The following is a 15831-nucleotide window of genomic DNA, read 5'->3' on the forward strand; positions in this document are numbered from 1 at the left end:
AATTTTTTTATTGTGTATGGAGTTAAAGATTTGATCTTTAAGTGGTACACTAGTTACATAAATTTAGAAAATTTAGGTTAAGATCAATTTTACCTTAGATTGTGAAGTATGGTATACGGAACATTTTTTACTTTTAAAGCAACAAAATGACTGGTATGACTATAATAATTTCTTAAACATTTGGAAGGTGTTTCACATGTGATTTAGTTTGTCACTCTCATTGTGATGATAGTGATACAAAGACTAATATTAAGGAAATTATAAAAGATCAATCTATAAAGAATGATATTGAGAGAGAAAGCATCATTGGTAATGACCAAAATGACTTTTAATGATAATTATTTTGTTTTATATAAAATGACTCTCTAGGTTTAAAGTGTTTGAGGGTCATCTAGAATGTCTAGGATTAGGAGACATGTCCCATCTTCAATAGGGCAAGTGAGAGAACATGTTGGGTATAGAGTAAGTGGGAGATTGTTGGGATTTATGCCCTAAAGCCGGGTAATTAATTTACTTTTTAACTATAATTTTTATTATTTTATTTGTAATTTAATTGTTATCCATGGTATCAAAATCCAACATTATTAATATAATCTTGAACCGTATGTGGTTGACATACAATAGAATTGTGTTCCAGTAATAACCTAAAGAGTCTATAGTATATGAATAAAGTTAGGTTCTTTATCGTGGTAACACTATTGATATGGCTCACTTTGTAATGGTTACAAATGATTTGATCCAAATTGTTCCTGTGGAGATATGTAAGTGGGAGTATACTATACAATGAGTTTGTATAAGACTGAACCAAGAAATATTTAATCTTTCTTTATAAATCCGTTAATTGAGAAGATTAATATTTCACATTATGATCATATGCGACTCAAACTTAATCCTGAGTGAGTTATGAACTCCTACATGTGGGAGCTTGTCCTTTAATTTACATGGGTGAGAATGACTCTTTTAGCCCATTCAATATGCCTACCATTTGAGGGACATACCATACTTTGAGACAAGCCATTTTGTTGCTTTATTATAGTCATACAAGTCATTTTATGCGTATGCCTACCATAATATGCCTATAATATGCACAAGCCATTTTGTTGCTTTATTATAGTCATACAAGTCATTTTATGCGTATGCCTACCATAATATGCCTATAATATGCCTACCATTTTAAGCATGTTTAGTTTGGAACAATATTATGTTTGGCAACCTCTTGAAATTTTCTTAACAAACATGTGGGTAAAGCAAAACATGCTAAAAACAACTCAGGTTGATCGGTAAGAATAATCTCTCTTCTTTGAAACACTTTATGAGGAATAAATAATGTGGTCATAGTGCAAAAGATGTCGGAAAATGCTGGAGCCACTGGGTGTCAAATTCATACTAAAAAATTTGGTTCAAATCCTGTTCCTGGGACATTGCACTAATCGGTTTAACGGGTTCTTGCTTTCCCCCCCCCCCCCCCCCTTTTGTACAAGTCTTATTTCTAACGATTTTAGGTTGAAAACAGTCTCTAACCAATGTAGTCCAACAGTCTCTAACCAATGTAGTCATAAATAAAAATGTTTGTGGCCCCAAAGCTAGTACTTCGTTGGGTTTGGCCAATGCCCAGTTTATTTGAGATTCAACCATTCAAAGGCTAGTGAGAGAGATATTACAACACAACCATTAATGAGCAACTTACAGAAAGATAAACAACTTTTAGTTATCAATTTATGTTTGGATTAAGAGAGGGAAATGGATCCATAACTTCTTTTAGTTCCATCCCAACTTATTCCTATTTTTCAATTTGTATTAAATAAATAAAAAGTTCCAAATCTAAAACGAAATATCATTGTCTCTCACTAGTTTTCAAACCATATACATAAAAAAGAAAAGAAAGCACAGGCTTCATGAGTACGATCAAATCGAGTTTCTTGGCTGCTACAATTTTGATGTTACTATTGTTAGCTCTTACCGTCGATGCTCAATCTAGTGCCGATGTTGTTTTTCCTTTGAAAAGATATGGTAACATAGTGTCTGGTACTGACATCACGAAGGTAAATATACAATATGAACATCAATATTATCACTAGTTAAGCTGATCAATTGTTTGATATAAGTTTTTGTTACTTGTGAAATGTAGGCTTTAGGAAATGCATGGAAGGATGCATTCACGTCCAATCGTTCTAGTGCAATTTTTATTCCGAAAGGGATATTTAAAGTAAAGCAAGGGAAGTTTGAAGGACCTTGTAATAGCCCAATTGACTTTCAATTTGGAGGAACATTGCAGACACAAAAAAGTCTTCAGGGAGATAATTGGATCACTTTTGCACGTGTTGATAGATTGACATTATCAGGTGAAGGAGTTTTTGATGGCCAAGGAAAGGCAGCTTGGAAAAGGAATGATTTGCCACAAAGCATAAATTGTGCCCAAACTCCTTGTTGTAAGTAATATGCCTTTAGCTTTCCTTCTCAATCTCATGCATCTTGTTGTTTTTGAAAGGGCTTCTTACATGTCTTCTCTAATGTTCTGACATTTACGATTTGGTAAATGTTCTTCATTTTCTAGAGGATAATCTTTAAACAATCAAGTGAAGAAGTGAATTTTTTTTGAGTTTTCAATTTTATTGGGTTCTGTTCAAATTTTTAGCTTCATTACCGACTCTCACAAAATATTATTTGATTATACAAAATGTTTAGAGTTTGAGGTTCAACTTCATCACCAATTCAACCGTTAAGAGAATAACATCACTTGATAGCAAGAACTTCCATATCAACGTCCTCAGCTGCAACAACATCACATTCCATAATATCAATATAATGGCACCAGAAAACAGTCCAAACTCTGATGGAATACACATCGGTCCATCAAATAAGATCACAATCACAAAGTCCAAAATTGCAACTGGAGATGATTGCATTTCTCTTGGAGATGGAAGCAAACTAATTAAAGTCACCAACGTGACGTGCAGACCAGGACATGGAATAAGCATCGGAAGTCTTGGTAGATACACTAACGAAGAACTTGTTGAAGGTGTCATCGTAAAGAACTGCACGTTAATTAACACCACTAATGGTGTTAGGATCAAAACGTGGCCAGCTTCTGCGGCTAGCAGCACCGCCACCAATATGCACTTTTTGGACATTATAATGGTCAATGTTAGCAAGCCTATTCTAATAGACCAAGAGTATTGTCTATGGAATCAGTGCAATCCGCAGGTATGGATCGCATTCTCGAACCTTTCATTCATTTTTTCATTATAACTTAACAAATAAACCATTTGTTGTCTCATTTTAATTTTCAGATTCCTTCAAAAATTAAGATTAGTACAGTGAGCTTCAAGAACATTAGAGGAAGTTCTGCAACTCTGCTGGCAATCAAACTTATTTGCAGCCGTCACTTACCATGTGACGATGTAAAAGTAAGCAACATTGACCTCACTTACAATGGAATAAAAGGTCCTATTTCCTCCCAATGCACGAATGTGAAACCTATCATTTCAGGAAGACCGAATCTCAAGATATGTTCCTCTCCTTATGTTGTCCAATGGATTGTTCATTGCCATAGAACTTCAAATATAATAGACAACCTTAATTAAAAAAGAAGACCGCCTCTATCCATTTGACTCTCATTCTTTTGAGTTTCTTTTGTTGTACTTTTCGAAATAAATAAGATGGTCGACTGTTTGAAGGAGACTTTGTGTCGTGAACAACCTAATGTTTTTATTACCACCACCTTATATAATAAAATTGTTCCAAGTCTTGTTTTTTTAGTTCTAGTTTTGAATTCGAAATAAGACAACGTAATTGTAACAACCATTATTAAAAAAAAAACTAATCCATTACTCAAGAAAAGAATCTTTAACCAACAAAAATATCTAACTCCTCTTTCAATTAGTTACCCTAAACAAATCAATTACCATTAGAAATCTTTTAGACATAATGGATGAGTTAGATTGAATCTCCTAACTACTTCCCATATTGCACAGATCCATCATTATTGTTAAAGAAGAATTAAAATTTGAGGTGACTAATCCAACAAGTCGTGTCCTTCAATCTATCTTTTTCGTCAATCGTGTAATTTTGGTTGCAACTTTTGGATATGACTTGTTAAAATTTAGCTTTCAGATTAGAAAATTAAGTGACAATGATTAATATGTATTTTAGGAATTTACATTTAATATCGAATTATCTACCTATTTATCCCGACCAAGTTTAGTTATAGGAAAAATGTCCATAGTCCTAGAAAAATTAAATATCAAAAGTAGCTAAATGTTCTAGGAGTTTAATGTACCAGAACTCATCAAAATTTGCCCAAATCCATGGTAAATAAGGCCAAAAAATAACAGAAATCACAAAAGAGAGAAAATAAAAACAGAATTTGGTCTTGATCGATGATGCTATGTTTCGTGTTTTCAAGTCTTAAGATATTTGTTGTTCGTGAGTTTAGCTGGGTCGAGTTGAGATATTTTTAGACCTAACACAATTAATTGGATCATAAATTTATTCAACTCAAACAACCCTTACCACATAATTAAATCTTTTGATTTTATTGTTTAGAATAAAATCTTAAGAAAAAGAAAAAAAAAAAAGGGGAACTAAGCCATTTGGAAATGGCAAATGGTGCCCCTGCTAAGATTTGGACCACGATTTCAAATTTGGATTCAGCAACTAGCAACTGATACCTTTGACGTTCCCCTTCATCTACCATGACATACCTACATTACCAACTTATCTTGAATTGCTTATAAGGGTGAAAACTATCCACACAAACCAACACCATTTTTTGTAGCATGCTTTTTCCTTACTCACATTAGTTACTTGTTTTGAATTGCTCCTAGGAGTGAAAACTATCTCTAAAAATCATGTTGCCTACTTTGGTGCTTCAAGCATAAGACTCAAAAGTTAAGCGTGTTTAGTTTCGAACAATATTATGTTTGGCTACCTCTTGAAATTTTCTTAACAAACATGTGGGTAAAGACAAAATATGCTGAAAACAACTCATGTTGATCGGTAAGAATAATCTCCCTGCTTAGAAACACTTCATGAGGAGTAAATAATGTGGTCATATTGCAAAAGATGTCCGAAAATGCTAGAGCCATTGGGTGTCAAATTCATACTAAAAAATTTGGTTCAAATCTTGTTCATGGAACATTACATAAATCGGTTTAAGAGGTTCTTGCTTTTTTTTTTTTTTTTTTTTCTGGAGATGTAATCCGTTTCATGCCTCCTAAGATGTACTCGGTTTCGAGAATTTTCTCGAGATGTAATTTCATTTTTGAGAGAAAGAGAGAGAGATTGGTGTGTTTGGCTCAACCGGAGAGTCTATTTATAGAGACTCTTCAAGAATTTTTGCCAAGAATATATTTACATATTTAATATTACTAGGATATAATACCTTAAACAAACTATATTTAAATATTATAAGATATCCTAATATATATTTAATTAATTTAAATCTCATTCAAATTTTAAATATATTTTTATTTAATGTATCATACATTAATTGATTTAATATTTAATTGTATCTCATACAATAAATATATTTTTCTTTTTTTATATATTTAATATATTAAATATTAATTTGAAACCTTCAAATTAAATATATTTTCTCAATTTATTTAATATATCTAATATATTCAATATTAGTTTGACATTTCAAATTAAATTTATTTTCTCCTTTATATTTAATATATCTAATATATTAAATACCAATTTCAACCCTTCAAATTTTCTTTCAAATAAATTGAACCTTTAGCGTTACTATGAGCTAGCAAGGAAACCCTATGGACCTACCGATTACAAGCTCCAATGATACAAAATTAATTAATTAAACTTTTTAATTAATCAATTTCCATTCATTAACGGTAGGTCACTCCACTATAAACCTAGAGTTGCACTCTTATGCACTGTAGGACAAGTTATGTCCATTGATATAATCATTACAAGCAAGTCGATCCTTCATGAGTTGTTCATAACTACAGCAGGGTCAAAAGTCCGTTTTACCCCTGTAATTACATTTTTCAACTTAAATACCACTGATTCTCTAATAAACAATTTGTTTATGATCCAATCATAAACCAAGTCCCTCTCGGACCAGTGAGAGGGTGGGGCCCCATTGTTCAAGTCCCGAAATAAGTACTTAAGAGAACAACTCATCTAGTTTCCTAGTATAGGAAGGAGTGAATTTCATCTCATGATATTATGTTCCAAACTCCCTATTTGGTCAAGTCCCTAAAATGGTAGGCATATTGAATCGGCCTAAAGGGCAATTCTCACCCATGTAAATTAAAGGACAAGCCCTCACAGGCAGGAGTTCATAACTCACTCAGGATTAAGATCGACTCGCACATAATCATCGTGTGAAATATTAATCTTCTCAATTAACGGAATTATAAAGAGAGATTAATCATTTCTTGGTTCAGTCTTATACAAACTCATTGTATAGGGTACCCCCACTTACATGTCTCCACATGAACGATTTGAATCAAATCATTTGTAACAATTACAAAGTGTGTCGTATCAATAGTGTTACCATGATAAGACATCCAACTTTATCCATATACTATAGACTCTTTAGGTTATTACTTGAACACGATTCTCTTGTATGTCAACCAAATACTGTTCAAGATTACATTAATAACCTTGGATTTTCATACCATGAATAACAATTAAATTATAAATAAAATAATAAAAATTATTGTTAAAAACCTAAATAATTAATTACGAGGCTTTAAGGCATAAATCCCAACAAATATGACATGTATTAAGTGACAACTATATGTACGTAGTCTAGAAAAACGCCTTAAGTCGACAATTCCTCTCTGACTTCTAAGCTCCCGAGAACCCTATCGCCACGATCGGTAGCTTCACAGACCTGAAAAAGAAATGTAAATAAGAATGAGTATAAATATATTCAGTAAGCAACATACTTATAGGCTCTTATCGCATCCATGTCATAGTAGGGAACCACCAACTTACTCTATAGGCTCTAGAGTTTCAACAATCTTGGTACACACACCTGGGCAGAAGATTTAACCTTCGTAGCGATATCCGACGTCTAAGTATTAGGCGCTACGACATATAACTTTGTACCAGGTGAGGAACATGGTGAGTGCCAGCCTACTCGTCGTCCATGGAGGAGTGAACTGGCGAACCCGTCGCACAGGCCATGAGATCGCCCAAGGTTGGGGCGTGCTACTTTCCGATACAAGCCAGCTCGACAAGTTATTGATGGTGTTAATATAAAACATGCGGAAGCAATTTGGATCTTAGGAACTCTTAGAACATCAATTATAGTAAATAACTAGCTTGTTCATAAGTATTAAAACTCAAGGTATTTGAGTACTAACCTTTTGTAGTTCAAATTCCTTTTTCCTCACGAATCGGTTTCGAACCACCACTAGTGTCTTCTCCACTATTCTCCGGCCTTAGAATGAAATTGTGTAATCCGATGAGTGACTAAACTTGGGAGTGATTTAGTATATATGAAGAGAGAGTTTGTGAGAGTTTTTCTCAAGGTTTTTCGAAGGGAGAAGTTCCATGTACCTTGATCACTCTGTTTATAGAGTTATGTTTGCATGTTCATGTAAATTTGAGATCGCCAAATTTGACACTCAATATTCCACTCAAATGTTTGGGATTATGTGGCAAGCATGCAAGTTTGAGCTCACCAAATTTTGACACTAAAAATAACACTAAAATTTGTGGGGTTTATTTGGCAAGCATGCAAGTTTGGTTAAACCAAATTTTGACACCTCAAAATTCCATTGACTCAAACATGGATTTTTCCATTAGTGAAGACAACATTTTGACTTTCTTTATTTTAATTCGATAACTAATTTGAAATTATTATATTAAAGGATTAATTAAACTATTTAATTAATATTTATTATTAATTCAAATGCCGATCCCAATCCCAATCAATTACGACGCATATTTCATTAAAATATTTAAATCTTATTTAAATATCTCAGATTCTCTCTTTTTGTTTAATTCGTAAATAAAACAAAAATGCGGTTAAATATATCGTATATATGTAGCGTATATTCCCTAATTTGAATTCGAACACTTCGAACCCACTCGTCACCTGTTCTATGGTTTAGTCCGATATGAGCTAGCAGAGGGACCTAATGGACATATAAATCATGGACTCCAACGATCCAAGATTAACTGGTTAAATTCATTAACCTTGTTAACCAACACTCGTTAACTACTAGGACACTCCACTATAGCCTAGTAGTTGCACTCCCCTCACTATATATATATTTCTGTCCATTTGATATAACCATGATTAGTAAGTCGATCCTTCACAGGTTGTTGGTAACTAGAGCTGGGTCAATTAACCGTTTTACCCCTGAAGTTACTTCTTGTTCCTTATGTCTCATTGATCCTCTAATGAAAAATTGGTTTATGATCCAACCACCGAATCCCTCTCACGCCAATGAGAGGGTGGGGCCCCTTGTTTAAGACCTGGAGTTAGTACTTAAGGGAACTACATCTCTTCTATCCCCAAAAGTGGGTAGGAGCGAATTCCATCTTGCACCCCACGTCCCCAGCCTATTGAGTTGGCGAACTCGAGCCACTCTCACCCATGCCAATCTAAGGATAATTTCGAATAAACAGGAGTTCAAGGTTAGCTTCGAATTAAGATCGAGTTACCTAGGTCATTGAATGAAAAGAAAATCAGTCTCAACAATAAACGACATTATAAAGTGAGAGTGATTTTCTTCATGGTCCGATCTTATGCAATACTCATTGCATAGGACGCCCCCACTCACATGTCTCCGCATGTACAATTTAGTGATCACATTGTTTATGTCATATACAAAAGTGGACCGCATCCATAGTGTCCCCAAGATAAGGTACTCAGCCTTATCCCTGTACTATAGATCATTTTGACTATATACTTGAACTTGATCCACTCTTATGTCTCTACATATAGTTCAAGTACTCATACTATAGCCAGAGTATTCTTAGTTTATTGGATTTAGATTAACGATCGTAAAATATACTTTATTCAATAACAATCTTTACTGAATAAACATCAATGATAACTTTATTGAAAATAGAATATGTTTTTATTTACAAACTATGAGTTTTAGGACATAAAACCCAACAACCCGCATGATCAACATAGGATGGACCCACATGCAGAATAGTCAATCTATCACTTTGTATCACAATCCTAACCAATGTAACACCTCGCTTGATGGTATTATACAAGAGTGGAAAGGTGAGTGGAAACTACTTGAACGCCATACCAGCTACTATCAGTTTAGAAATCTTTCTTCTACATCCCAAGGTACTAAGGTGGCCTTCTAGGTCTCAAGGGTGGTTAGGCGGTCTTGGTAGGGACTCAAGTCTCCACTCTCATAATTCCTGACTCCTTGAATCTTTCATGGTTCGGGGTTGTAGGTTCTCACCGTCTAATCATCCCTCATGATTCCACTTAACAACAACCATGTTTATGCACTCTGCGTATAAATTTCATATTTTGTGTCATGTGCTACTACCATGGAACCCTTCACAATCTTTCACGAACTTTTTCCAAAATTTGGTGCATAACATGTGCTATCCAACTAATCAATAGAGTTTATATTCTTCTTGAGACCAGAAATACATCTAAACTTCTTTAATGTCTTGATTTCTTATTGTAGTTTGTATGCTGTCGCAACCCCGTATTTTACTACGGACCGTGACTTACGACAACGCACAAATGCACAAAGTGATTTAAATATGAAATAAAGAAAATCCTTAAATTCCAATAAAGTTTTTGGACGACAAACAACAAAACACATGACAGTTTGGAAATAAAGTTTGAAAGTATCCAAACACAAAATAAAGACTAGATTGACGCCCCGGGACAACCCGTTCCTCTGTGACAATCCCCGTCTCCATCACGCCCGCCCTTGATCGACACCTCGCGCTCCTGAAAAAGGAAAATATAGCAAGGATGAGTATAAAAATTATACTCAGTAAGACACCTACTTGTAGGCTCTCTTCGAATCTTAACTTAACAGGGTCGGCCGGTCCGGTTCGGCTCGGCTCGGCTCACGTTTGCGGTTTGGCTCGGCTTTGCAAGGGACATGTGTTGTCGCCTCGCTGGAGCTGCGTTGCTCCAGCCAATGGTCGACGCGTGTCCGGTGCCTGTCACGCCACCCTTCGCCACTCGCCGACCGACCTCTTTTTTTTTTTTTTTTCTTTTTCTTCTCTGTCCTCTGAAATCCGTAACACAGTCCCCTTTTCCGATTTTCATATCTTTCAATCTGTAGATCGGATCAATATGATTTCTTAGGCAAAATTCTAGATCATGTTACGGGGTACATCCTAGTATTTTTTTGTAATTTTTTCTTGACTACCGGACGAGTTAAGAGCGTCGAAAGTTCACTCACCGTTCTCAGACGATTCTCGGATCTCCGCCTTCGGGTTGAGGTCTTGGCCAAACTTCTTCACTGATCGTGCATAGAGTTGTTCCTAGGTGAATATTTCAGCATTTTAGGACTCAATTCACATAGGAAAAGCTCAGATCTGAGAAATGTCGTTCATAACCTTACCTCGCGAAATGTTCTTGGGTCTTGACGGAGCGTCGGCCTCACTAACCTCTCAATCCTTGTACAAGTCTCTTCCGAAGGTGGTCCGTTAAACTTCACGGCTGACTCCTCTCAAATTTCTCTCTAACTCTTTTTTTTCTTTTGCAGGGGGTGTGACGGGGTTCTCCTTGGACCCCTATTAGGGCTGGAGGGGCAAAATGACATTTTTGCCCCTCAGTTGACTTAGCCCCCCCCCCCCCCCCTTTTTTTTTTCTTTGTGTTACAAACTCTCCCCTCCTTAGGAACTTTCGTCCCCGAAAGTAGCTATCTCTTGGAAGAGTTCGGGATAAGCTTTCCTCACAACCTCTTCTCGTTCCCAAGTTGCCTCTTCCTCACGACAGTTACCCCATGAGACCTTTACCAAGGGAATATCTTTGTTGCACAACCGCCTAGTGTCTCAAGCAAAAATTCTGCTAGGCTTCTCCTCGTAAAATAGATCTTCCTGAAGGGGAAGCATCTCATGCTCGATTACATGAGTATGGTCTGGAGTGTACTTTTGCAGCATGGATACGTGAAACACATTGTGCACGACGGCAAGGTTCGGTGGCAGGGCAATTATGTAACTAGCTTGCAGCCTTTTTTTCTTTTGTACAAAAGATCATAGTCGATTGTACCTTTGACATATCTCAAGATCCGTCGAGCTGCATCCAAATGAGGCTTCTTTGGACTTTGCATGTACCGACTCATAACCCCAACTGCAGAAGAAATATCAGGCCGAGTTAAAGTTAGATGCACTCTACATAGAACACAATTTTAACTGCTGTTTATCTTATAAATAGAACACCATCACCATTGTTATCCAACAAGACACCCTTTGAGGCACAATACAAAGAACCACATACATTTCACCATCTTAAAGTTTTTGGTTGTAAGTGTTATGCAACTGTAGTACACACCCTAAGCAAAAATTTGAACCTTGGGCAATTCCTTGTGTTTTGTAGGATATTCTTGCGGTCACAAAGGTTACAAGTTGTGTGACATGCAATCTAAGATTTTTTTTTATCAGTCGTGATGTTCAATTTTGTGACGATGATTTTCCTTTTTCATCAGCTTCACAAACTTTGACGTTAGCTCCTTCAACTCCCATTTTACCACTTCATGATTCATCCTACTCAAACATCCATTCTAGTCCTCCCCCACCTTCTATTCCTTCACCTACTATCTCGTTGTCTCCTCCGCCTTCTATTCCTTCTCCAGATACACCCACTAATTCTAATCTTATCCCACCTGATACATCAGTTCCACTCTAACGTTCTACTCGTACAAAACAGCCTCCATCTTGTTATAATGATAATGAGATGTCTTCTGGAGCCAATCATTTAACCTCTAGCTCAAGTCTGAACACTGGCACCAGGTATCCCTTTCATGATTACTTTTCATTCTCTCGTTTTTCTCCTACTCAACGTGGTTTTCTAGCTCTTATTACAGCCCAGACAGAACCTAAAACCTATGATGAGGCAGTTGGCGACCCATTATGGCAGCAGGCTATAAATGATGAAATTGCAGCTTTGGAACGTAATCATACTCGGTCTCAAAGAAATTCAACATCTCAATACTAGTTTACTCGAGAAATTCCTTATCAAAGATTTAGGGAATTTGAAATATTTTCTAGGCATTGAATCTTCTAGGTCTAGAAAAGAAATTTTTATCTCCCAAAGGAAGTATGCTCTAGACATTTTTCAAGACACAGGTCTAACAGGAGCACGTCCAGAAAGATTTCCTATGGAGCAAAATCTGAAACTTTCTTTAACAAAAGGGGAGAAGTTGAATGATCCAAGTAAATACAAACGGTTGATTGGCAGATTAACATATTTATCAGTTGCTAGGCCTGACATAGTGTATTCAGTTCGTATGCTTAGTCAATTTATGCATGAACCAAGAAAACCACATTGGGAGGTAGCTCTTCGAGTTCTGAGATACATCAAAGGTACTCCTAGTCAAGAACTTGTACTACCATCTGAAAACAACTTAAGATTACAAGCATATTGTGATTCAGACTGAGGCGGTTGTCGAACTTCCAGATGATCAATTTCTTGGTTCTGCATTTTCCTTGGAAATTCAATTATTCATTGGAAGTCTAAAAAACAAATCAATGTGTCCAGATCATCAGCAGAAGCTGAGTATCATCAAACCATGTTATTCATGAAAGTACGAAACACATAGAAATAGATTGTCATATAGTTCGAGAAAAATTACAAGCTAGAATCATCAAACCATGTTATGTTTCGACTAAAATGCAATTGGCGGATATTTTCACTAAAAATTTGGGAAGACGTCAGTTCGATTTTTTGAAAGACAAGTTCGGTGTGATTGACAGCCACTCTCCAACTTGAGGGGGAGTATTAAGATATAATATTAGGAGAATATATTATAATAATTAGTGTTGGAATATATCTTATACATTCTTAATTAATATTTTTTTTACTTTATGATTTGATTAGTAGTATATTTTATTTGACTCTCAAGATTTAGTTAGTTAATATTTTCCCTTAATTTTAGGTATTCGTCGTAGCTTGTATCCTATTTAAACATTGTGAATATTAATGAAGATGTAACTTTCTGTCCCAATTCTATTTCTCATTCTTAACATAACTCCAAGTCAGAAATAGAACGGGCCTAATTACTTACAAAAGAAACAAGAACAAGAAAAGAAAGAGTGTGGTGTCCTAGCATATCAAGAACACGATAAAGAGCCTACAAGTAGGCTACTTGCTGAGTCTTGTACTCCTTCCTTATTTTGCATTTTTTTTTCAGGTAATAAGGAGCTAGTCGAGGTTGGGAGCGGACTCCGAAGCAGGTGTCATAGACAAGCCTCACCCGTCGTCTTCAACCAATTTGTTTTGAAATATTTTGTGTTCGTTCCTTATTCGGTGTTTTAACTATTATGTTGTGTTTTAATTACTCATGTATGAACACTGTTTTGTTTTAAGTAATGTTATGTTTTAAATACTGTTTGTTTTATTTCGTGAAAGTTTACTCACCTTTTTGGAGTATCGAGTCAGACTGGTCCTTACATATGATGACCAGATAAAAGCCTCGTTGGGCTAGGTCATGAAACACTATGAAAATTAGTCTAGGTGAAGGACCCGAACGACCATAACATAAAATTAATTTTCATATTATAGTTTTAATTTTTTAATTAAAAATGTTAGAGAGAAATAACAGTTTCAATCATATATTTTTCAATTTAAAAAATAACAGTTATCAATCACGGTTCTATTTTTATTATAAACTATTTAACAACAGTAAATGAAAATAAAAAAAAATAAAAGAATTAATTAATAATAACTAATCCCTTCCCTCTCTCAATCACTACCACCCTAAAATACTCAACTAACTTCTTCTCACAAAACCATATGTTACAAAAAAGAAAAGAAAGAATTTAGAAATACAAACAAATGGGTTAGTTTATTTATTTATTTATTTTTGGGTTATTACGGATCAACCGTTATCTTCCATTACACTCTTTTTCAACTATAAAGAGTGAAACAAATCATGCACAAACAAATGTGTTCATACCCATCTCTTTTTCTCTCCCATTTCAACCACATGAGTTTATTTTCAACACTTGCACTTTCTCTCTTAATTTCATTACTCTTTGCTAACCAAGTGACTACCATCGAAGGATCATTCCTCTAAAACCCAAAGATTATGGTCAAGATAACAAATGCTCTAAAATCTCAAAATCAGCTCGCTGTTCAATGCAAATCAAGCAATGATGACTTGGGAGTCCACATGCTGACTCCTTTGGCCAGCTACGACTTCAGTTTTCGTCCAAATTTATGGGGCACAACATTGTTTTACTGTTCCTTCCAATGGCCTAGCTCGTTTCATTACTTCAATGTCTACATAGATAAGAGAGATAGAGATAATTGTGAAAGTATTCTATGTTCGTGGCATATGAAAGAGGAAAATGTCTATATGTTCAACTATAAAACCGATAATTATGATATTTGCTACAAATGGTCAGGCAAAAAATTCATGTATCCATAAATTTGAAAGTTTGATTTTAATATTTAAATAAATAAATATTTTTGATATGTTGTTTATCTAGGATTATTACTATTATTATTTTTTTAAAGCTTGACATGATTAGTACGAGTGAAATATAAACGATGTTAATTACCTATCGACATAAATTATAATATGAACATTTGTTAACTTATTTTGGACACGATTGATAATCAAAACAACTATATCAGATGGGACATTGCATTAGAAGGATTTTGAGGTAGGGTAAAGGTGAGGTAGAGCCTTAGGCTTGGCCTAGAGTAGAGGCAAGTCGGTTAGAGTTGTTACATGTATGATTGAACAAAGTTTAGTTTCTATATAAGTCATGTTCGGTTAGTGACCAACCTTGTCTAAAGTCTAATGTAGCCATAAAGTCAGGCAAAAAAAAGATTTTTCATGAGTGTGACAAAATCGTGACGTTGTATGGTTGAAAATGTACGACTGTGACAATATTTGAAAATGCTAACACAATGTACAGGGAGGTCCATCGAATCAAGTTCACAACCAATTGTTATTAGAAGACAGTCACGGGGTAGGAGTCCCATTTATTTAAGTTCCCAACTTTGGGAGAAATTAATAGAAAATGTTGGGTTTATATAAGGAAATGATAAAACAAATATATGATACAAAAGGCACTTTACATCATGTCATAAGGTAATAATATATACATTTTCCTTGAGAAATGACATATTAGAGGAGGGAAATACGGACTTACCCTAAGAAGGCATTTCGCAACTCGATCGTAGACGGTAAAATAACAATTTAAAGGGTCATTATTTTTTTAAACAAATTGAGAACGAGGAGTTTCCAAAATTTCTAAACCATTTTGGATTATAAAGAACAATAAACGGGGTTTGTCAAATAGTTATCAAATTGTTGTGTCATTTAATGAAAGAAAGTAAGAACTATTTCAAATGAACCCTATGTAGCTGATCTGGACCTCTTCGTGGTGGTTTGGTTTAAGGTTTTGTTTACGATGCTTATGAATGAAATAATTATGTTTGGTGTACTATGGAAAATGTTATAAGAAAGAGAGGACCAATTCATCTTAGGATCATGTATTCATGATACGTAGATGTACGACATAGAGACTAGTAAAGAGTTAACCAATTCATCTTGGGATCATGTATAAAATTGTGATTGATAAATACGATTTGGGGAGCCAAGTGATGAGATATGATGTAACACCCCAAAAAAATAAAGGAAATTAGCTCCAAAAATAACAAGCGCCCCATGTAAGATC

General features: G+C 35.1%; 1 protein-coding gene and 1 pseudogene across 1 annotated transcript; both read left to right on the top strand.

Moving 5' to 3' along the window:
• Positions 1-1895: 1895 nt before the first annotated feature.
• Positions 1896-2437, top strand: LOC147789905 (polygalacturonase-like). The gene is made up of 2 exons (XM_087129406.1): positions 1896-2042; positions 2129-2437. Exons 1-2 carry the CDS (start codon positions 1896-1898, stop codon positions 2435-2437), a joined length of 456 nt encoding a protein of 151 aa, XP_086985532.1.
• A 368-nt stretch (positions 2438-2805) lies between these two features.
• LOC147789906 (exopolygalacturonase-like) overlaps positions 2806-15831 on the top strand; it is a 37043-nt pseudogene continuing 24017 nt past the window's right edge.

This window comes from Cucurbita pepo, chromosome 12 (genome assembly GCF_057944985.1).
Source record: "Cucurbita pepo subsp. pepo isolate OVF chromosome 12, ASM5794498v1, whole genome shotgun sequence".
NCBI classification, from domain to species: Eukaryota; Viridiplantae; Streptophyta; class Magnoliopsida; order Cucurbitales; family Cucurbitaceae; genus Cucurbita; species Cucurbita pepo.

Excerpts from the sequence above, each read along its gene's own strand:
- LOC147789905 (XM_087129406.1), top strand. The coding sequence starts at position 1,896 with ATGAGTACGATCAAATCGAGTTTCTTGGCTGCTACAATTTTGATGTTA. Across the intron at positions 2,043-2,128 it reads CTGGTACTGACATCACGAAG|GCTTTAGGAAATGCATGGAA; the intron begins GTAAATATACAA and ends TGTGAAATGTAG.